Raw genomic sequence first — 19,731 nt, 5'->3', positions numbered from 1 at the left:
TGTCTAATGTTACTACATGTACTACTGGTTCGATTCTGCATCCTGCAGACTGGGCTTCCTCAGTCTCCAAAGTCGGGATGTTTCCTCTGTTGCTTTTCCTTCACGTCGTCGCCGTGAAATGTCGCGCCGAGCCGCCTCCCCCGGTAGACGTCGTAGTGGACCGCTACCATATGCCCAAACGTTGCCCCCGCGAGGTCCAAACTGAAGACTTCGTTCGGTACCACTTCAACGGAACCTTCCAGTCGAACGGAAAGATGTTCGACTCCAGGTGAAGTTTTGTTTGTTTGTTTGTTACGTCACTTTTGATTGGTTTACGTTTAACCGCCAAGGTATGAACTGAGCATGCGCGTTTGAGTGATCTTTTACTAGCGATATCTCTAAAGTTAGCCTGTTGATGCTGTTATTTATTTTTTTGGCCAAAAAAATAACTTTTCTTTAAATTTTAAGTTATTTTTCGGATTCGTAGTACTTTGTATTTGTTGTAATTCAATTACTAAAGGACAACAAATATCGTTAATTTTCTTTAATTATTACTATTTTCAATCCACACAGTAAATATAAAATGCACAATTTTGGGAGTTTAAAAAGAATTTTTTTTTTAAACACAATGAAAGAGTAGCACCTGGTAGTATGTTGGTTCCGAAGGTGGGGGGATGAGAGGGTGTGACGCATCGTGGCATCACAGTGAAAGTAGAACCTGTTTTTTTGTTGTTGTTGTTGTTTTTGTTTGTTTTTTGATTTGATTTGATTTATTTGTTCATTTTTCCTTTCGGACAGCATTGTGACAATCAAACATTTCATCATACAATTTTGACATATAATAACCGCAAAGAAAAAGGGCTGGCAGGAAGAAGCATAAAGCTTATAAATTCCCGCCCCCATACTATACTAGGACGCATAAAATCAAGCAGTAGTAGTTAAGAATCAGCAGAGATGATAAAATTTCACTCAGTTCATCAAGTCCATGAAGTTAGTTATGCAGTTGATTACATTCGGAGACTTTTGATTCAGGCAAATGGATTATTGAGAGTTCAATCAGTTCATCTTCACCAGCGATTTGATCGCATGTAGTTCTTGACAGAAGATTCGTTCCAATAGTTTGTTGATCACTTGTTGATTAATACCATGTGGATTATCACAGTCCAGCAGCTTTAGATAACTGGGCATAGTGAAAACCATGTGTCCGACACCTCCTTCAGTCAGATCCGTCTTCATCACGATTTTGGTTCATCGCGACTTTTTTCTCCAGTTTAAGCAACCTTGTGGCCATGTCTCTCCTCATTCCGTTCATGGCAAGGTTGAGTGCTGCAAGGTCGTTTTTCACCAGAGGAGTGTCATCACAGGCCTTAGTTCGGCCGGCTTGCACGCCAGTGATGGCTCTCAGGGTGGCCGCAGCCATTTCCTCTGCATTCTTCTGGCGATCAGACATTTTTCGTAGCGTACGAAACAGCCAGTGGGATCCAATACCCAGCAGCATCAGCATAACCACCAGCACAGCAAGCAGGTATACGTCCTCCACGTCCTCCACCCCCAGAGGCGTCAGACACAATGATCTCCACTTAGCCCAGGAATCTTCAGCATATCCAGACATGTGAGTTCCACTTGGACATAAACGTTGAGTAGGTCCAGGTCTCATCGTAGAAAAGATTTTGTCAAACGCACTTAGAGAACAGCTAATTAAATCCATACTGGTTTGTCAAAAGTTTTTGGAGCAGAGTGTCCTTTTCTCAGCACTCAGCACAGATGCTGTTTTCAAATGATTCAAGATTAAATGTCCTTGCACTTCAACAACATAGTCAGACGTGTTTACATTTCTGTGTTGAAGCTCCCTCATTTTTGATAACACAAAAGTTATTTCTCTCCACTTACAAGTTAAACAAAAGACAGGTTAAACATTTTCTTCACTATAACTAGTTAATACAAATTCTTTATATTTTTTCTTAAATCCAGCTAGTGTCTGTGTTCCAGTTAGTCCCCAATCTAGTGAATTCCATAATTTTACACCAGTACAGGAGATCGAAAATGACTTCAGTGTAGTTCTAACACATCTCTGTACAAACACAAGTTTCTCTCTCAAATCATATTTTGATTCCTTGGCCTGGAAGCATATTTGCAAGTTGTAAGGGAGACAGTGTCTGGCCGCCTTATACATTATCTGAATAGTTCTATAGTTTATTAAATCATATAATTTCAATAGTTTAGCTTCAATAAACAATTTGTGTGTGTGTGTGCATTATATGGAGCACTATGGATAATTCTTACTGCTCTTTTCTGTAAAACCATCAACGTTTTCATTTTGCATTGCATCCATTTGTGTGCTTACATGCAGTCATGACCGAGGTAAGGCTTTCACCAGTCAGGTGGGAGTGGGCCGCCTCATCCAAGGAATGGACCGCGGCCTGCTGGGCACCTGTGTCAATGAGCGCCGCAAGATCACCGTCCCGCCGCACCTGGCCTATGGGAGTGTGGGAACAGGTAACTTTCATACCGGGGTCAGGGGCGGACTGGGGGGAAAAAGTGGCCCGGGAGTTTTGATGGACCAGCCCCACACGTATATTGTAGGGGGCCAGCCAGCCTGGTGTGTTGCACTAACGCGAAGAAATGTTTTTGTTTTTTTGTTTGTTTTTTTGGACGATAATCCACTGTATGTTGAATATATGTAGGGGAAACTAATACGACGAGGCTATAGAGCTTTAATAAGGAGCCTACCTCAGCTGGCTTTGGGCAGTAGGCGGGGGACACCCTGGACTGGTTGCCAGCCAGTCGCAGGGCACACAGAGACCAACAACCATCCATGCTCACACTCACACCTAGGAACAATTCGGAGTGCCCAATTAACCTGCCACGCATGTCTTCGGAATGTGGGAGGAGACCGGAGTACCCGGAGAAGACCCACGCGGGCACGGGGAGAACATGCAAACTCCACCCAGGAAGGTCCGAGCCTGGACTCGAACCGGAGACCTCAGAACTGGGAAGCGGACGTGCTAACTAGTCAGTCACCGTGCCGCCAGTGACATTTAGATTGAACACTAAAAATACTACAAAAATACATTCTGTTTAAAAGCTTTTAAATCTGTTTGAATATATGCAAAATGATCACTCGGGCACCAAATAACAATTAAGTAATTTGTCATAGATTTGAATCCCACTAACTGCACTTAATAACAAAAATAAGTTGCTACTCCCATGACCTTGCTCGCCGCGCTCTTTAAAGTCTTTTACGTCTCTCTCTCTCTCTGTCTCTCCCCCCTCCCCCTCTCTCCCCCTCTCTCTCGTCATAGGCCCCCGCACAGTCTGGGCCCCGGTTGTTGTGTTATTCGTGAAGCAATAATGAGTCTTTGGTAGAGTTCAGATGATCTTTTTAGTGCACTCCACTCTTTACTACACAAGCCCAATCACACATATCCATACGCTCCTCAAGCCTATCGTACACAGCGTATCACTCCGCCTGGAGGCAGTAACTAGTTCCAGTTACATATCACAACATCCCCCCTGATTTACATGAACGATCCCATAACAAAACATAACAAAGATTTGCATCAACATAAATTTGTGTTCTACACAGAAATCCTAATTCTATCCATTTTAAGATAACAAACTTGTCATATTTGAACACATCAACTTTGCAGAAAATGTTTACACAGAACGCAAAAGACTTTTGTTTTCTCTTCTATAGCTTCACTATTCAACGTAGTCCTTGTAGCGAGCTGGTTTGACTACAAGCCTTCCACATCTTGTTTTTATTGGCTCATTGGTTTTAGTTTTTCTGTTTGGTGTATCCTCTTGTCTTTGCCCTCTGTGATCCTGGTGATCTTCATCCCACATATCTGGCTCTGCAAAGTTCACTCTCCTTACAGGCTGTGTTTGTTGCATCCTTATGTTGTAGGGTCCACGTAGATGGCTCCTGTTGCGTCTCAGATTATTTCCATTTGGTGTTTGAACAATGTAGCTCCGCGGCTCAATGCATTTATGCAAGACAACTGCTGGGTGCCATGTCCGTCTCTCCTTGTCCCACATTGTCACATGCTGTCCAGGATGTAGTTCAGGGAGTTCCTTGTGAGAGCTACGGTCATGGTGCTCTTTCATTGCAGCTGCTCTATGCGCCAGATGCTCTCGGTGTTCCTCTCTTCCTGGATCTGTCCGGCTTGGCAACAGGGTAGTGACACTGCTGCCAAAGAGAAGCTCTGCAGGTGATGGCAACTTGCTGTCAATAGGTGTCGCCCTTACTTGCAGCAAAGCAATGTACAGGTCATCTTTGTTTTGTATTGTTTTCTTCACGATAGCCTTAACGTATCTTACATGCCTTTCGATGAAACCATTACTTTTCGGGTAATTTGGTGAACTTGTAATGTGTCTTACCCCCCACGCAGTCATCAGTTCTTTAAAAGGTTGTCCAGTGAATTGTGGTCCATTGTCAGTCAGTATTTCATCCGGCCGTCCAAACATAGACATGTATGTTTGAAGATGTCGTGCAACAGAATGGCTGGAAACTGGAGTAGACATTTCATCCACCAGTGGATACTTGGAGTATCTATCCACAGTCAGCAGGAACTGGCGACCCTTGATTTCAAACAAGTCAGACGCTATTGACTGCCATGGTTTTGAAGGTGTGCTGTGCGGTGTGAGAGGTTCTTTTGGATTCGCATCCTGATGCTCTGCACACACACTGCAGGACTTACATGTCTTCTCAATGTCCTCATTTATCTTTATCCAGTAGACGCTTTCTCTTGCCAGCCGGCGTGTTTTTTCTATACCTTGATGGCCCACATGGAGTTGACTCAAAATGTCTTTGCGCAATGGTTCAGGAATGAGTATCTGTCTTCCCTTGAATATGACTCCGGCTTCCACAGCAAGCTCATCTCTGAAAGACCAGTATGCACGCAAGTCTTTGGGAAGGTCCTTCATACTGTCAGGCCATCCTTTGTAGATAAGTTCTTTCAGCTGTCCAAGTTTTGGGTCATCAGCAGTTAGTTTGCGTAATGCTTCTTGCTTCTCACAGGAGAAGTTTATCATGGCAATTGTGTACTTTCCTGGGTCGTCTATTTCAGCGTTGACTCCATCTATGCGTTCATCCAATTGAATCTCACCATCATTTTCAGGGTTTGGCAGTCTACTGAGTGTGTCTGCCAGTACCATCTCCGCTCCAGGTCTGTATTTGACTTCATAGTTGTATCCTTGGGTTTTAATCAACATACGTTGGAGACGAGGTGGTGCTGCATGTAGAGGTTTTGCACAGATGGTGACCAGTGGCTTGTGATCTGTGATCACTGTGAATGACTTACCATACAGGTAAGTATGGTACCGCTGCATACCGTACACGATCGCCAGCATTTCTCTTTCAATGTTGCTGTACCTTGACTGGCAGTCTGTCAGTGTTTTTGATCCAAATGCAATGGGTTTGTCATTTTGTACCAGCGCTATTCCAAGGCCTTTTTGTGATGCATCTACCTAAAGCGTCAAAGGTGTGCTTGCGTCATAGTATTTCAGACATACATCCTCAGCAATAGCTTCTTTCAACTCCTCAAAGCATTTCTGATGATCAGCTTCCCATACCCACATCGCTTTTCAGCAGCCCTCTTAAGGTGTGTGCCTTTTCAGCAAACTTGGGTATGTAGGCTGCGAGGTATGTGAGCATTCCAAGGAATCTGTGCAGTTCGTCTTTGTTTTGAGGAGACGGCATTCCTTGGATGTCTCTTACTTTTGCCACGTCAGGTTTTATGCCGTCTTCGGTGTAAAGGTTGCCAAAGAATGAGATGCTTTCCTGCTTGATGGCACATTTCTCGCTGTTGAACACCATACCTGCTTCAAATGCCCGTTCCATCAAGCCGATCAGATGTCTGTCATGCTCTTCTTCATTTTTTCCACTGACAACAATGTCATCAGCTATACTGACCACACCATCGAGCCCCTCGAGAATTTGGTCCATCCTGGCCTGGAAAAGGTCCTGTGACACACTTAGTCCAAAAGGCAAACGTTTCCAGCAGTATCTGCCAAATGGAGTGCGAAATGTTGTCAAAAGTTGTGATTCTTCATCCAGGTGTATTGACCAATATCCAGCTTTTGCATCCAGCTTGCTGAATATTTTTGCATTTGCAAATTTGGGGTTCAGCTCCTCCACAGTTGGTATTTTGTGTGGGCATCTTTTCAGGCTCGAGTTTAGTTTTTGTGGGTCTAGGCATATCCGTAGGGTTCCATCCCTTTTGGTACTGTATGCCAAACTTGAACACCAGTCAGTATGCGGTTCCACTTTTTGTAGTACACCCTCTTCAACCAGTTTGTTTAGCTCCTCTTGAAGTTTGTCTTTAATGTGTATGCTGCACTTTCGTGGCGGATCGATGAACGGCTCTGCATCATCCTTCAAAATCAGTTTTGCAGCCCGTTCAAAGTTCCCTATTTTGTCAAACTGGTTTGGGTATGCTCTCTTGAGATCACTGCATGTTGTTATCTTCGGCAGGTTTTTCTGTGTTTTCCCTCCTTTGTCGTCATTCATTGTTCCTTGTACAGTGTCCACATGTACAGTCACTAGCTTTAGTAGCTCACTCGTGGGTAGTCCAACCACAGCTGGTCCTGGTACATCCACGACATAGAACTTGGCATTGATCCATTCGGAATCTTTGTACTGACATGGGATGGTTATGGTTCCGAGACAATGAATCTCATGGCCACTGTAGGCAGATAACCTCCTCTTATTTTTCTTGAGCCTTTGTAGTGCTCTCGTTCCACTTCCATACATTTGTCTAAATGTCCTCAGTGGTAGAGTATTTCCTGACGCCCCTGTGTCAATTTTAAGACGAAGTGTATGTCCATCGCCTGGCACATCCGGTGGTCTCACATTCAGTGCGGTGTATGCCTCCTCTCTAGGTGCTGTACTTTCAATGCTGTGCATACACTTGTCACTGACAGTGATAGAATGGAACTCATGCTATAATTCTTCCTGTGTGTCTTGACTGTCAACCACATCTATTTTGAATTTCTGTCCTTTCTTATATCCCTTGTGTTTGGCATGCATGTATTGGGTTGGATGTGACTTACTTGTTCTACTTATGTCACCATCTTGCTTATGTTGTTGTTTTGTCTTCTTACAGCAATGTCCTTTCTTACCACAAGCCTTGCAGATGTCATGGAATGCAGGACACTGGCGTGGATGATGGCTTGTGTTACATCTCCGACATGTGTGGTCCCTCTGTATGGCATGCACATTTTCTGAATTTTCTGATTTAGACAATCCAAGCTGGCTCAACTGCGCATTCCCCGCAGTTAATGCTTCATATTTCCGTCCTTCTTTCGGCACATCAGCCAAAGAATAGCCTTGGGGTTTTCCATACAGGTCATTTCTCAGTGCATCATGTGGGGTGCTAGCAATTATGAGTTCAATAAGACGTTCATTCAACTCTGCGTCAGTGAATTGACATTTCAGCGCTAAAGTTCTCGCCCTAGTCACAAAATCATCAATGTTTTCATCTGACTTTTGTCTGAATTGCATTAAGTGGAGTCTGTGAATCCTGAAATTCACATTCAGCTTCAGTTGGTCTTCAAAAAATGTCCACAGCTTTTGCGGGTCTTTCTTATCATCATCACTGAGTCCACTAGCATTAAGCCTTCTTAGCCCTTCATCCCCAATACCTCTGCATATTTTTCGAGCTTGTTTAACTTCATCCGTTATTCCTTCATCATCCAAATAGAGACACATCTTCTGCCTGAATAACGTTATAGCTTCACTCAGATCCGCTTCGGACCAATTCATCACTGGTATATGCAACGCCATACTGCACATGTAGCTTCAATGCACCGCCGATATGTAGCTTGCCTCCGTTAGCACTTAGCTCCGTCTCACTCACCACGTTCAACAGCAATGAATTATCCTCGGACAATTACTCCGTGAGTAGAGAGTAGACATCGACGTTTAGCAGGCAATCCATTACCGCTGCCACCATGTTGTGTTATTCGTGAAGCAATAATGAGTCTTTGGTAGAGTTCAGATGATCTTTTTAGTGCACTCCACTCTTTACTACACAAGCCCAATCACACATATCCATACGCTCCTCAAGCCTATCGTACACAGCGTATCACTCCGCCTGGAGGCAGTAACTAGTTCCAGTTACATATCACAACACCGGTGTGACGTACCGATGATATTTACTAATGGTTGTAGAGGCAAAAATAAAAAAAATACGCGACCTCTTCAGTATTATCCAACCATGGTCTTTTTTTTTTTTTTCCCCCATGAGGAGTGCGTCTAATCAAGAGTGCTACAGCCTATAGCAATGAACATTTGCTCACTTTTCCGCCGAACAACACGAGCTGTTTCCTTGTGTTCCTCCTCGCGTGTCTTAGTTGCAGCATCCTATTAACTTTCATGCCATTAGTTTTCAATGATGCTCCATGACCAAATCATTTGCATTAAATGTATGGACTACTTGGTCTAATATTGAGCCATATTAAATGTGCTTTCCACCGGGCCTATCTGTCGACGTGCTGCTGGAACCTACCTCAGCGTCTTTGGGCCCCTTTCCTTCACTAAAAAGGATTTGGCTGCACTTTCACGTAGCATTATTTTCTTCCATCTTATTTCTTCGGCAGCACTCATTTCCTTCTCAGCCACCTTTTTTCTTTGACATTTTTCTCTCTTTTCTCCCTCACTATATCGTGCTATAGTAACAAGGGGTATAGGGGGCTGGTGCGCACCTGTGGGCTGATGCGCTCTTGCACTCATTTGTAGTTAATTTACTGCGGCAGCGCTGCTTATTATTGATCACAAAGCGACAATCCGACGAAGCATACACGGTCAGTTGGCCTGCATTGTTCTGAGTTTGTGTTTGCAATGACTTGGGCGAATCACTCCGCCAGGCGCTAGCACTGCGTGTCCTCCTCACAAGTGGACGGTGCAAGTGCGCGGCTGCACACGGCTGTCGCTGTGGCTTTGTGAAGAGTTGGCCTGTATTTATAATATAGTGGGCTGTACATATATTCTCTTAAACGATGTGTATTGTAAAACACGAGGGGCGTAAAAAATAAAAAATAAAATCTAGGGTTTTTTATTTTATTTTTTTTTGTGTGGCCCAGACTGGCGGCCCACCAAGGATTTACCCGGTACCCCCGTCGGTCAGTCCGCCCCTGACCGGGGTGGAAACCTGTACTGTACTTGAGTGTTTATTTTTACCTTTACCCTCTATTTGAAATTACATTTGCCCCAATAAGTTGTTAACCTTTTCAAATGTGTATTTGCAGGCGGCGTGATCCCGCCAGATGCCGTCTTAGTGTACGACGTGCTGCTGCTGGACATTTGGAACTCCGAGGACAAAATCCAAATCCGCACAATCAGCAAACCCGAGCGATGCGTACGTGCCGCCGCCGCCTCCGACTTTGTGCGCTATCACTACAACGGCACCTTGCTCACCGGGAAGACTTTTCTGTCCAGGTGAGTGTGCGTGTTTCTATTCATTTTGTGTGCGTTTTTAATGCGTGTCTGCATTTCAGCCACACTAAGAAGACGACCTATGACACGTACTTGGGGCAAGGCGACCTGATCAAGGGCATGGAGGAAGGACTGTTGGGAATGTGCATCGCAGAAAGGCGCATCATCATCGTCCCGCCGTTCCTGGCGTACGGAGAGAAAGGACACAGTACTGAACAGCCGCCATTTTGTTACTTCCACCTGTTTGTGTGCAACTTCCTGTTTGTACTTTTTGACGTACTTTAGTGGTAATTTTATTTGCCATTTTTTTTTATTTTTTCTCAGTTTTAGTCCAGTTTCAATTTCATGCCTTTTAGTTTTTATTATAGTTAGTCAACCTCATCCCGTTTTGATTTAGTCAACTATAAGTCTAGCATTTTAGTCTTTATTTTAGTCCAAGAAAATGTAATTTTATTTGTCTAGTTTTAGTCAACAAAAACTGTCAGTGTTTTAGTCTAGTTTTAGTCAGGACAATAATTTACCACCTGTATTATTTATTTATTTATATATGTACTGCGACTGACTGGCAACCAGTCCAGGGTGTACCCCGCCTACTGCCCAAAGCCAGCTGAGATAGGCTCCAGCACCCCACACGATCCTTGTGAGGAATAAGCGGTCGAGAAAATGGATGGATGGATTTATTTATTTATGTATTTATTTATGTATTATTTATTTATGTATTTATTTACTTTTTTTGTCAAAAGTTACAGCATGTTTGAACATTTCGGCTCTAAAACTATTTCACAGAAAATGTTCTGTCATCTTTTTGATGAAAAACCACTTGACACACAATTACTGTATATCAACAAGTGGCTACTATGGCTCCATGCTATGTGCTAGTGAATTAGCTGGCATTAGTTAGCGGTCGGATAAACATTATTGTTGGAACGTTTTAGCCATTGGATTAATGTTACGTTATAATGTTGAAAAACTTTTTTTTTTTTTAAACCTTTCACTGTGAATCCACTTCTGTTCCATGTTTGTGCATGTTGCACTTCCTAGCTGCAGATTTGAAAGGAAGTATGTCAACTGTGTGTCACATGACTTTACAAAATCATATAATTTTCGTCTCATCGTCATTAGTTGACGAAAATGCATACTGATATCGTCCCAGTTATTGTTTATTAATGAGAGTTTTAGTCTAGTCTACTTTTAGTCCAGTGAAATATGTGTATTGACGAAATTATTTTTGTTTAGTTTTCATTGACGAAATTACCACTAACGTACTGTTACCTGGATTGTTTTGATGACAAGCCGTGTCCCCCAACAGGAAAAGTGGTGCCCCCTCAGGCCACGCTGGTGTTTGACGTCCTGATGGTGGACGTGTTCAACCCCAAAGATGACATCGTGGTTGAGGTCCAGGAGGTCCCGGAAGACTGCGAGCGGCGGACCGGCGTGGGGGACTTCATCCGCTACCACTACAACGGCACCTTCCAGGACGGCACGGCCTTCGACTCCAGGTGAACGCCCACGCCCAACCTACGTGCCCAATGACGATTGTGATGAAAATAGGGAATGGAGTCAAGCACAAATTGTATACACTGTGTGTGTTAGCTACAAGAGGAAGAGCACATACAACACATACGTGGGTCGAGGCTACGTCATCGCGGGCATAGACCGAGCCCTGCAGGGTCTTTGTATGGGCGAGAAGAGGAAAGTGGTGGTGCCGCCTCACCTGGCGTACGGAGGAGAGGGCGTCGGTAAGTGCGTGGCGACAAGCCTCAAGAATTCATTTCGTTCTTTAACTCATTCACTGCCAGCCATTTTCACTGAAGCAACCCCCTTCGCTCCTGGCTGTTGTACTGGATTTGGACTGATTTTGCAAGGCCCACAGAATATTGTGTTCTATTGCTATAAAAACATGGAACCTACCAAAAGAAAGATTAGAGTCTCTCCTTTCATATAAAAAAAGAGAATATTGCTATCTATTTTCCTTTTGCAGCAATTAGCATTAAAATATAGCTCAATTTCATCATTATTCACAAATCTGCTTAAAACCGTGGAGAAAAGAACTTTCCGCAACATGGCCCTGGTTGATCTCTTATACTCTGCTACCACCTGATGGCCGTTTTTGTAATAACTACCATTGCTTCAAGCATTCTCTTCAGTTCAAAGGCTGTATATCAAAGTCTTCTGTATGCTCTAGCATTAAAAAGAACTCAGAAATACGTCTTTGGAAGCATGGTAATATTTAGAATAGAACGTATTTATACGTTTTTGGGAGCAAATGAGTTAAAAAAAGAAACGAAAGGGGACAGAAAGAAGTGCAACTTGTGATATCTGCCCCGGATAAACAAAACAAAACAAAACAAAAACATAATAATCATAATCAACGCATCTTATTTTGCATTTGAAAACGCCTCCCTGCACGAAACGCACCAGACGGTCTGATCCCCGGCTCGGCCGTGCTGGTGTTCCACATCCACGTGCTGGACTTCCACAACCCGGAAGACGAGGTGGAGGTGAAGGTGGTGCGCCGGGCCGAGGAGTGCGGGCCCGGCAGCGAGAAGACGGACTGGCTGCGTTACCGCTACAACTGCTCGCTGATGGACGGCACGCTGCTGTACTCCTCGTGAGCGCCACCCGCTCTTCACTCCCTGCATGGACTCACTCTGCTACTCTTTACGTTTCTGCGGCAACAGCACGTTAATGCCCGCATGGCATCAAGGTTTCCACACACACCCCAGAGAGGACTTTCGTACATTTTATTTATTTTGAGAGGAAGAATAGCTTCATTTTGTGTGTGCATGTGGGCATAGGGACCAGTCGGATTCGCCGTCGGTCACTACGCTGGGGTCCGGTGAGGTGATCCCGGGTCTGGAGCAGGGTTTGATGGGCATGTGCGTGGGCGAGGCCAGGGAGGTGGTGGTCCCGCCGCACTGGGGTCACGGGGAAAACGGAGGTAGGAGAAACATGTCTCACTCAAAGTGGCCCTCAAGGCCTGGGGGCCAAATCGGCTCACCACATCATTTTCATGACCAAAACAAATTTAAGTGTTCTAAACATTTTCTAGTTAGCCAATTATTCAAATTGTATATTATTTAGTTCCTGTAGAAGCTGGTTGAGGTGTACTTAATGATGTCTTGTGTGCAGCCGGTGTGGTTCCAGGTAGCGCGGTGCTGTTCTTCCAGCTGGAGCTGGTAGAGCTGCAGAAAGGCGTCCCGGACGGCTTCATGTTCGTGTGGCTGGGGGACGTCCCCGAGCCCCTCTTCACCGCCATGGACCTCGACGGTGACCGCCAGGTGCCCCTGAAAGAGGTAACCCCTACTCGTAACGGCACATTCAGCGGCTGGGTAAACTTTCACCTACTTTTGGAAAACAGACATGTGGTACAGCAACTTAAAATGTGTACGTCAGATAGATTTAAATCAGAATTAACTCACTCAATCCCGAAAATGCGTAAAAACGTTTTTTAACACTTTGTCCTTACTCCCAAAAATATGTTTACACGTTTTGTTTTTTTTAAATGCAAGAGCATATAGAAGGCTTTGATGCAGCTTCTGACATGAAGCGGTGGTTTAAAGCAATGGTAGTTATTGTGGCCAGCAGGTCGCAGCAGAGTATAAGAGATCAGCAAGGGCCTTGTTGCAGCAAGCTCTTTTTGTCTTTGTATTTACCAGGAATTTGAATATGGACGAACAGCTATATTCTAATGCAAATTGCTGGAAAACGGAAACAGATACAAATGGGGGTTGCTTTAGTCAAAATGGCTGGGAGTGAATGAGTTAGATTTTTTTTGTGATTTTAAATAACTGCATTTATAACTAATTATTTTAAAAGATTTATACCAAGTTATTGTTTATCAACAAAATCATGCTCATTATTTAAATGTATTAGTTACCATTATTTTAATCAAAATTAATTAACCCATTCTTTAAGACACGTGAAACGAATATGTAGGTGTTTTTTTGTTTTGTTTTTACTAATACAGTAGTTCCATTTTATCATATACAGTAGGGCGATTAATATAAATACAGACCAATACAATAATTTATGCTCATTTACAATTAACTATTTATTTAAATGTAAAGGTTATGTAGTTAGTTTAACATTACTTTATCATTAAAATAAATGAATAAACAAATTTAATGAATATATTTTAACATTTCATACACAACGTAACAATTATTTAGGAAATTAACACGTTAAAGGTATTTATAAAATGGTTTATTTCATCTTATACACTAAAATGAATAAAAATGTGAATTCAATAATTTAAAATCATGCTTATTCATGGTTTAGATTTATTCAGTTAAATGTTTGTAAAATTCTAAATTTTTGTTTAATTTACAATGAATTGACTTAAATATTTAAAAGGATACTTAAAAGTAGGGGTGTTAAAAAAAAATCGATTCGGCGATATATCGCGATACTACATCGCGCGATTCTCGAATCGATTAAAAAAAAAATCGATTTTTTTTTTTTTTTTGAAGAGCTCAGAATTGTTCATTCGGTAGTCTTACAGATTCAACGTCTTATCATTGCCTTTTTTTTTTTTGGTGTGTGTGTGAATCGATTTTTAAACTTCCATTTTTAATGGAAAAATATTCAACAAAACGTCTGACTTCGGGTTAGGATTCACACCTTGAGCATGGAAGAATGTTATATGAACGGAACATTAAGCCTTAATATTTTATTTCAATGCTGTTCAAACATGAAACAGATTACAACCTCTATAAGACTGAAATTTCAGATAAATAAATAATACATTTTCATATAAATCTTACACTCTACAAGCTTACTGATTAGTATTTTCTAAATTTGAATGAAAAAAAATCGCAACAATCGACTTATAAATTCGTATGGGGATTAATCGGTATCGAATCGAATCGTGACCTGTGAATCGTGATATGAATCGAATCGTCAGGTACTAGGCAATTCACACCCCTACTTAAAAGTATTTTGAAAATGTATTTGCATTATTTTTCAATCTTAAATTGAATTTAAAAAATATTTTATTTTAAATGACCAGTCAAAAGGATACTCAAAGTATTTTGAAAATGTATTTGCATTATTTTTCAATCTTAAATTGAATTTAAAAAATATTTTATTTTAAATGACCAGGCAACGTCAAATAAAAAGTTAAGAGTTGCTTAGACCTGATCTAATCATACGTGTAAATGCTACACTTATAACATCAACCTCCTTCTCCTCTTCGCAGTTCTCGGATTTCATCACGCTGCAGGTTCAGAGAGGCAACGGCCGCCTGAGGCCCGGCGTACCACCCGACGACATAATTCGGGACATGTTCAATAGCCAGGACCTTGACAAAGACGGGAAGATCGTGGCCCAGGAGGTAGCACTACAAACGGACGAGAGGGACGAGTTGTAAAAGGAGAGGCCCCCGCCCGAGTCATCTGCACACTGTGATGTCTATAAGCCACTATTTAGATTATTGAGAAGGACGCAACATTAAGTACACCACCGCAGTCTAACGTCAGAGAACATGAAGACTTCCCCAGGCAAGATTCAAACCCAGAACCTCCCAACTGTGAGGCAGACGTGGAACTTGTTCATCATTTTTATTTTGGATGTTGTACTTAATGAAGAGTCCAGAGAGAATATTTTTGTGAGAGAAATAAAATTTAAAAAAAATAACGTGTCCTCTACAGAGGTGACAAAATGACAGCACATTTATTTAAGGAGGATTGACTGGCTGTGTAACAATATAGAATTGAAAAAGGAGAATAGAGGAGGCATCTTTAAAAAGCAGCAAACACGCAAATGTGACTGGCATTTTCTGGAAATAGCACCATGTTAGCGCCTATCAAGTGTGTCAACAAAACAGGAAGTAGAAGTGCAGACAGGAGGACTTTTAGTCAAAACAAAAAAAGTCACTCAGGAGTGTCCAGTATATCCCCAAATAAAAAGGGGGTCACTTGTTTCCAGTGAGGTAGAGTAGCACGGCGTTGGCCACGTCCAGGGTCTCGTCCTTCACCAGCACGATGTCATAAGAGTCCAAGTACGACTGCTTCCTCTCCTCCACCTGAACGTCAACACCATCCCCAACAAAATCAGAAAACCACACATGACATCTGGAAAAGCTGACGGTGTACGACTTAGTGACTCAAGCAGCAATTCAGAAGGCCTACCGTTGCTGTCCATCCCCAAATATGATTTGATTTGATTTTTTTTTTTTTTTTGCCATTATTTTCTAAAAAAAAACATTTTTTTTTATTGAAATCATTCTAAAATATGTTGTTTTTTTTGTTTTGTTTTTTTTGCGTCAAAGCAAAAAGCAATTGGGAGCTACCTTCAGGGGGCTGCCATTTTGTCATTTGCTGTTGACATCATAGTTGCTCAGGGTTCAGGTGGCAGCCAATTACGGCGCACCTGTTTTCTGATGCTTGAGCCATGCTTGGTCATAACTTCAGCAACTGTGATGTAATTTTTAGTTGATAGCAAGTGACAAAATGGCTGCCACTGAAATTGATAAAAATGGGTGGCTTTTGCTGCTTTATTCATATTCCTCAAATGCAATAGTAATCAGGATGTTGTTAAACTAGTCAAGGGTACATACAACATATTGTGAAGAAAACTTTTGAGTTGACGTCCCTTTTAAATTAGTTTTTTTTCTTGGCTAAAACCGTTTGGATAGTTTTTGTTTTTCAACTCTTACGATGTCCAACAAAAAGCTTTTATTTTTATTTTTTTTATTTTTTATTTTTTAATCTCAGTATTTCTTTTTAAATCAGCAAACTACTTCATTCTTTGAGGGGAATTAAATAATTTGGAGCAGTTTTGTTTTCCAGTGATGATATATAAGTCAACATATTAGTATCATGACAAATGGCACTTTATTTATATAACGCTTTTCCACCTTACAAGGCCCTCAAAGCGCTTTACATTTTGACTACCCATTTACCTACTGATAATGCAGCATCAGGAGCAATTTGGGGTTCAGCATCTTGCTCAAGGATACTTCGATGGCATAGGATTGAACCCACAACCTCTGGGTTGGGAGACGACCACCATACCACTGATCCACACCGCTTGTACTTGTGTCAATTTTAAACATATTTAAGTATCATTCCTTGTGAAAAAATGGGGGAAAAAAACATTCAATTTGACTAAAAAAATTCTAATATACACCGATAATGCTAATTAATGATTAAAAAAAAATGCATTGGTCCAAGTAAAGGCCTTATGATGAAGAGACGTCTGGTACCGTTTTACTGAAAGTAGACTTCGCAATGAGATGTTTTTATTACGTCTCTGGCATCACCTTGTCATTGAGGAAGCCGATCTTGAGGATGTTCTCCATGTTGTGCACGCCGTCCGCCATGGTCAGGTCACCCAGAGAATCTCCCAGCAGGAGCACATTAGGTCGGGCTCGCAGCTCCTGGAAGTGACCCGTGTTGAGCAGGGCGCCCTCCCGTTTGTTGTAGATGTGGATCAGCTCGCCCTTGAAGGCCTTCAGCACCCCCTGGTGGAAGGGAGGAAGTCACAAAGTTGCAAGTCCCAAGATACTGTGACAAATTTCAAGCAAGTGAAGTCCAGTCATCAAATTGGAAAATGAAATCATGTTGTGAAATGGCGTTAGTTCCATCAGTTCTGGCAGTCTTTAAAGGCGGTGAATGCAAAACAAATGGCAAAGTATGTTGAAAATGATGCTGGATTTTCAAGTCAAGTCCGAGTTGAGTCCACGCCTTACTCACAGTCTGATCAAAGTCCATGTAGTTGGAGAAGACCTTGACGTTGGGGTAGAAGACCCCTGCCTGGCGGATGACCTCCTCCAGGATGTCTCCGATGCCGGCGGAGAAGATGAGCAGAGGGATGCTGTGCTCGTGCAGGTGTGAAAAGAACAGCTGGTAGCCGTCCCTGTAATGATGGACCACATGGCGATCAGCCAGGCGAGCTTTCAAATTCAAATTCAGAATTGGTTTATTTGTTTTTCATGCTGTCTTGCTTTCATATGCCTCCTATGCTGAAACAGCCATGCTTGAAGTACCACTTAAAAAAAATAATGATTTACATTTTTAGGCCATAGTGGTAAAGAAAAAGCCCTTTTATGAACATATACTGTACATGAGCAATGTTGATGACAGAACGTTTCTAAAATCGGCTAACGGTTAATGGAAATGCCGCTCAATTTCTAAGGCAGACAAATCAGTAAGATAAACTTAATAGAAATATACATCTGTCCAAAAACTGATGTCGATGTAAGCATGCGTGTACGACCTGAGTTTGGCGTCGGACTCTCGCACCGCAGTGGCCAGCAGGTCCTTCCTGATGTTCTGCTGCACTAGCAGCTCATGCGCTCTCGTCCACCTTTTGGTCACATCACAAACGCAAAGACGACAGATGACGGGGTTGTCAGTGCGTCAACGGTGGTCATTTTGTCGATGAGTGAGTGACTCACCACTCCACCATGAGCGGCAGCTTCTCTGCGATGGAGCGTGACGAGTCAATCTCGATGGGGTAATACGTGTTCAACAGATCCTTCAACTGAGGCAATAGGAACACTTCTTAACATTCTTTTATGACAGTTAGGAATGTTAAAAAAATTGGTGATGCATAAAAGGAAGTCATATGGTCGATAGTTAAAAAAGGTATTATGATGAAATACAGCAAGGGAACATTTTAAGACAACCACAATTGAACTTTCTACCCACCTTTCCTTTGCATTCTTGAGAGATTAGCTTGCTGTTGTCAAGAATATCTGCACACAAATACACACACAAAAAGATGACCCAGTTAATCAACGCTTTTTCCTACATATAACACTAACATATATACTTACTGTGACATGTGGGGCATCTTTTACCATTAAAAGCAAATCTTGTGAGCGTCATATCAAAGTCTGAAATAACCTATGAGAAAACAGAGTTAACGTAGGCCCTACGTGTCAGATTAGAAATACTTAAGGAAAATGCCACAATATTAGGTACACCCACGAAATGAGAACCAATTAAAAAAATACTGCCATGACAAGGGAACTATCCATTAATTTTATATTTATGCTTGTTCTCATTGGGGTGGCGGGTTAGCTGGAGTAGGTGCATGCTAGACTGGTCACAGGCCAATCGGCCATACTATCTTTGTTCAAGTGCAAGCAGGTACATAAACTTGTTGGACTTCCTCCGTGTTTCACTCCCTCACAAATGACAAAATTGTTCTGAGTGACAGGTGTACCGTACTGCTGTCTGACCTGTAACGTGTTTGAACCCGCCTTCAGCATGGACTGGAGGATCTCGTGGACTCTCTGTGGGTCCCTCATAAACACAGACGGATTGGACAGCTCGGAAATCTGGAGAGCAAAGCCACTTTTCGATTTATTGTAGACACAAAAAGGTCACTTTATCATCCGAACGCCAAACTCGACCAACATTAGCCAGCTAGTTACTAGTTAAATACAACCCTAACTCACAGGATAAACCGATACAAGTAACATTTCCTTCAATAATAGTTCATTCGAGTTTTAGCCTTACGACAGCAAGCTCGGGCGAGCCTACGATGCTAAGCTAGCTTGAATACGTTAGTCGCATTCAAGCCGGCCGACAAAATAAACCTAAAAACATATTAGATAACATTACCATGTCCACAGAATTGTGTGTCGGCGAACGACACGGTTTAATTTCGAAGTGTGTTTGGTGGGCACTGGGCAGCCCCAAGGAGCTTGTCAGGACGACTTGTGCTGCCTTCCGCGTGTTGTATACACTATAGGAGTATTGACGACTCACACGAATGAACTGCGGCGAGTATAAAATGAGTTGCTGTATCACATGATTAAAACAGAAAGAAGGGGATGTAGCAACAGTCACACGCTGCCTGATAAGACGACGTCGCTTTTGACAAGGAAAGTATCGACAGAGCCGAAATATTAAGGTTTACGAGCCCGCTAGCAGCCTATGAATGCACCACAACTATTTGCGTAACTCTGTGTGTGTGTGTGTGTGCGCTAGTCCGACGGGAAACAACGTCAAAGGTTTCTTTTCCTCCACGGGAAAATAAGAATTGCACATACTGTACTGTAATGTGATTGTGTTCATTTTTTAGTTACCTGTACATGTTAAGTTTAACTGTATCGGTAGTTGGGTTTTACACCCATTTTAGTGGCAATTATGACAGCTGCTATTCAACGTAACAGTCCTAATTTGATTGGCGCCCTGTGTGCAAACCTCACCGCCTGAGTGCTTGTCATTATCAAGTATGAGCGCGCAATCATAAGTCTTTATTTTCTAGTCTTTATGGACGGGCATACAAATAAAACGTAAAGTCTCATAAGTTTGGCCCGAAGAATAACAACAACAGAGCGGGAACAAAAAACAAACAAG

The 19,731-nt window shown here is 42.3% G+C and overlaps 1 protein-coding gene and 1 pseudogene across 2 annotated transcripts; one reads left to right on the top strand and one right to left on the bottom strand.

Moving 5' to 3' along the window:
• The first annotated feature begins 1 nt into the window (after position 1).
• LOC144001089 (peptidyl-prolyl cis-trans isomerase FKBP10-like) lies at positions 2-15,574 on the top strand (annotated as a pseudogene). Its single transcript, XR_013278370.1, has 10 exons — positions 2-268; positions 2,330-2,475; positions 9,229-9,418; positions 9,478-9,623; positions 10,725-10,914; positions 11,009-11,154; positions 11,837-12,026; positions 12,214-12,356; positions 12,548-12,711; positions 14,616-15,574. The product of XR_013278370.1 is annotated as a peptidyl-prolyl cis-trans isomerase FKBP10-like (transcript).
• Positions 14,958-19,326, bottom strand: LOC144001100 (cytosolic 5'-nucleotidase 3-like). The gene is made up of 9 exons (XM_077495107.1): positions 18,991-19,326; positions 18,606-18,704; positions 18,198-18,267; positions 18,070-18,116; positions 17,817-17,902; positions 17,636-17,725; positions 17,113-17,275; positions 16,680-16,880; positions 14,958-15,440 (listed from the first exon to the last, which is right to left on the bottom strand). Exons 1-9 carry the CDS (start codon positions 18,991-18,993, stop codon positions 15,330-15,332), a joined length of 870 nt encoding a protein of 289 aa, XP_077351233.1. The 5' UTR covers positions 18,994-19,326; the 3' UTR covers positions 14,958-15,329.
• Between the last annotated feature and the right edge of the window lie 405 nt (positions 19,327-19,731).

This window comes from Festucalex cinctus, chromosome 1 (assembly GCF_051991245.1).
Source record: "Festucalex cinctus isolate MCC-2025b chromosome 1, RoL_Fcin_1.0, whole genome shotgun sequence".
Lineage (NCBI taxonomy): Eukaryota > Metazoa > Chordata > Actinopteri > Syngnathiformes > Syngnathidae > Festucalex > Festucalex cinctus.
This window is presented reverse-complemented; position numbering and strand designations above follow the sequence as displayed.

Coding starts and splice junctions, on each gene's coding strand:
- LOC144001100 (XM_077495107.1), bottom strand. Junction 17,903..18,069: donor CTCAAGAATGCAAAGGAAAG/GTGGGTAGAAAG, acceptor CTATTGCCTCAG/TTGAAGGATCTGTTGAACAC. Junction 17,276..17,635: donor GAGTCCGACGCCAAACTCAG/GTCGTACACGCA, acceptor CCATCATTACAG/GGACGGCTACCAGCTGTTCT.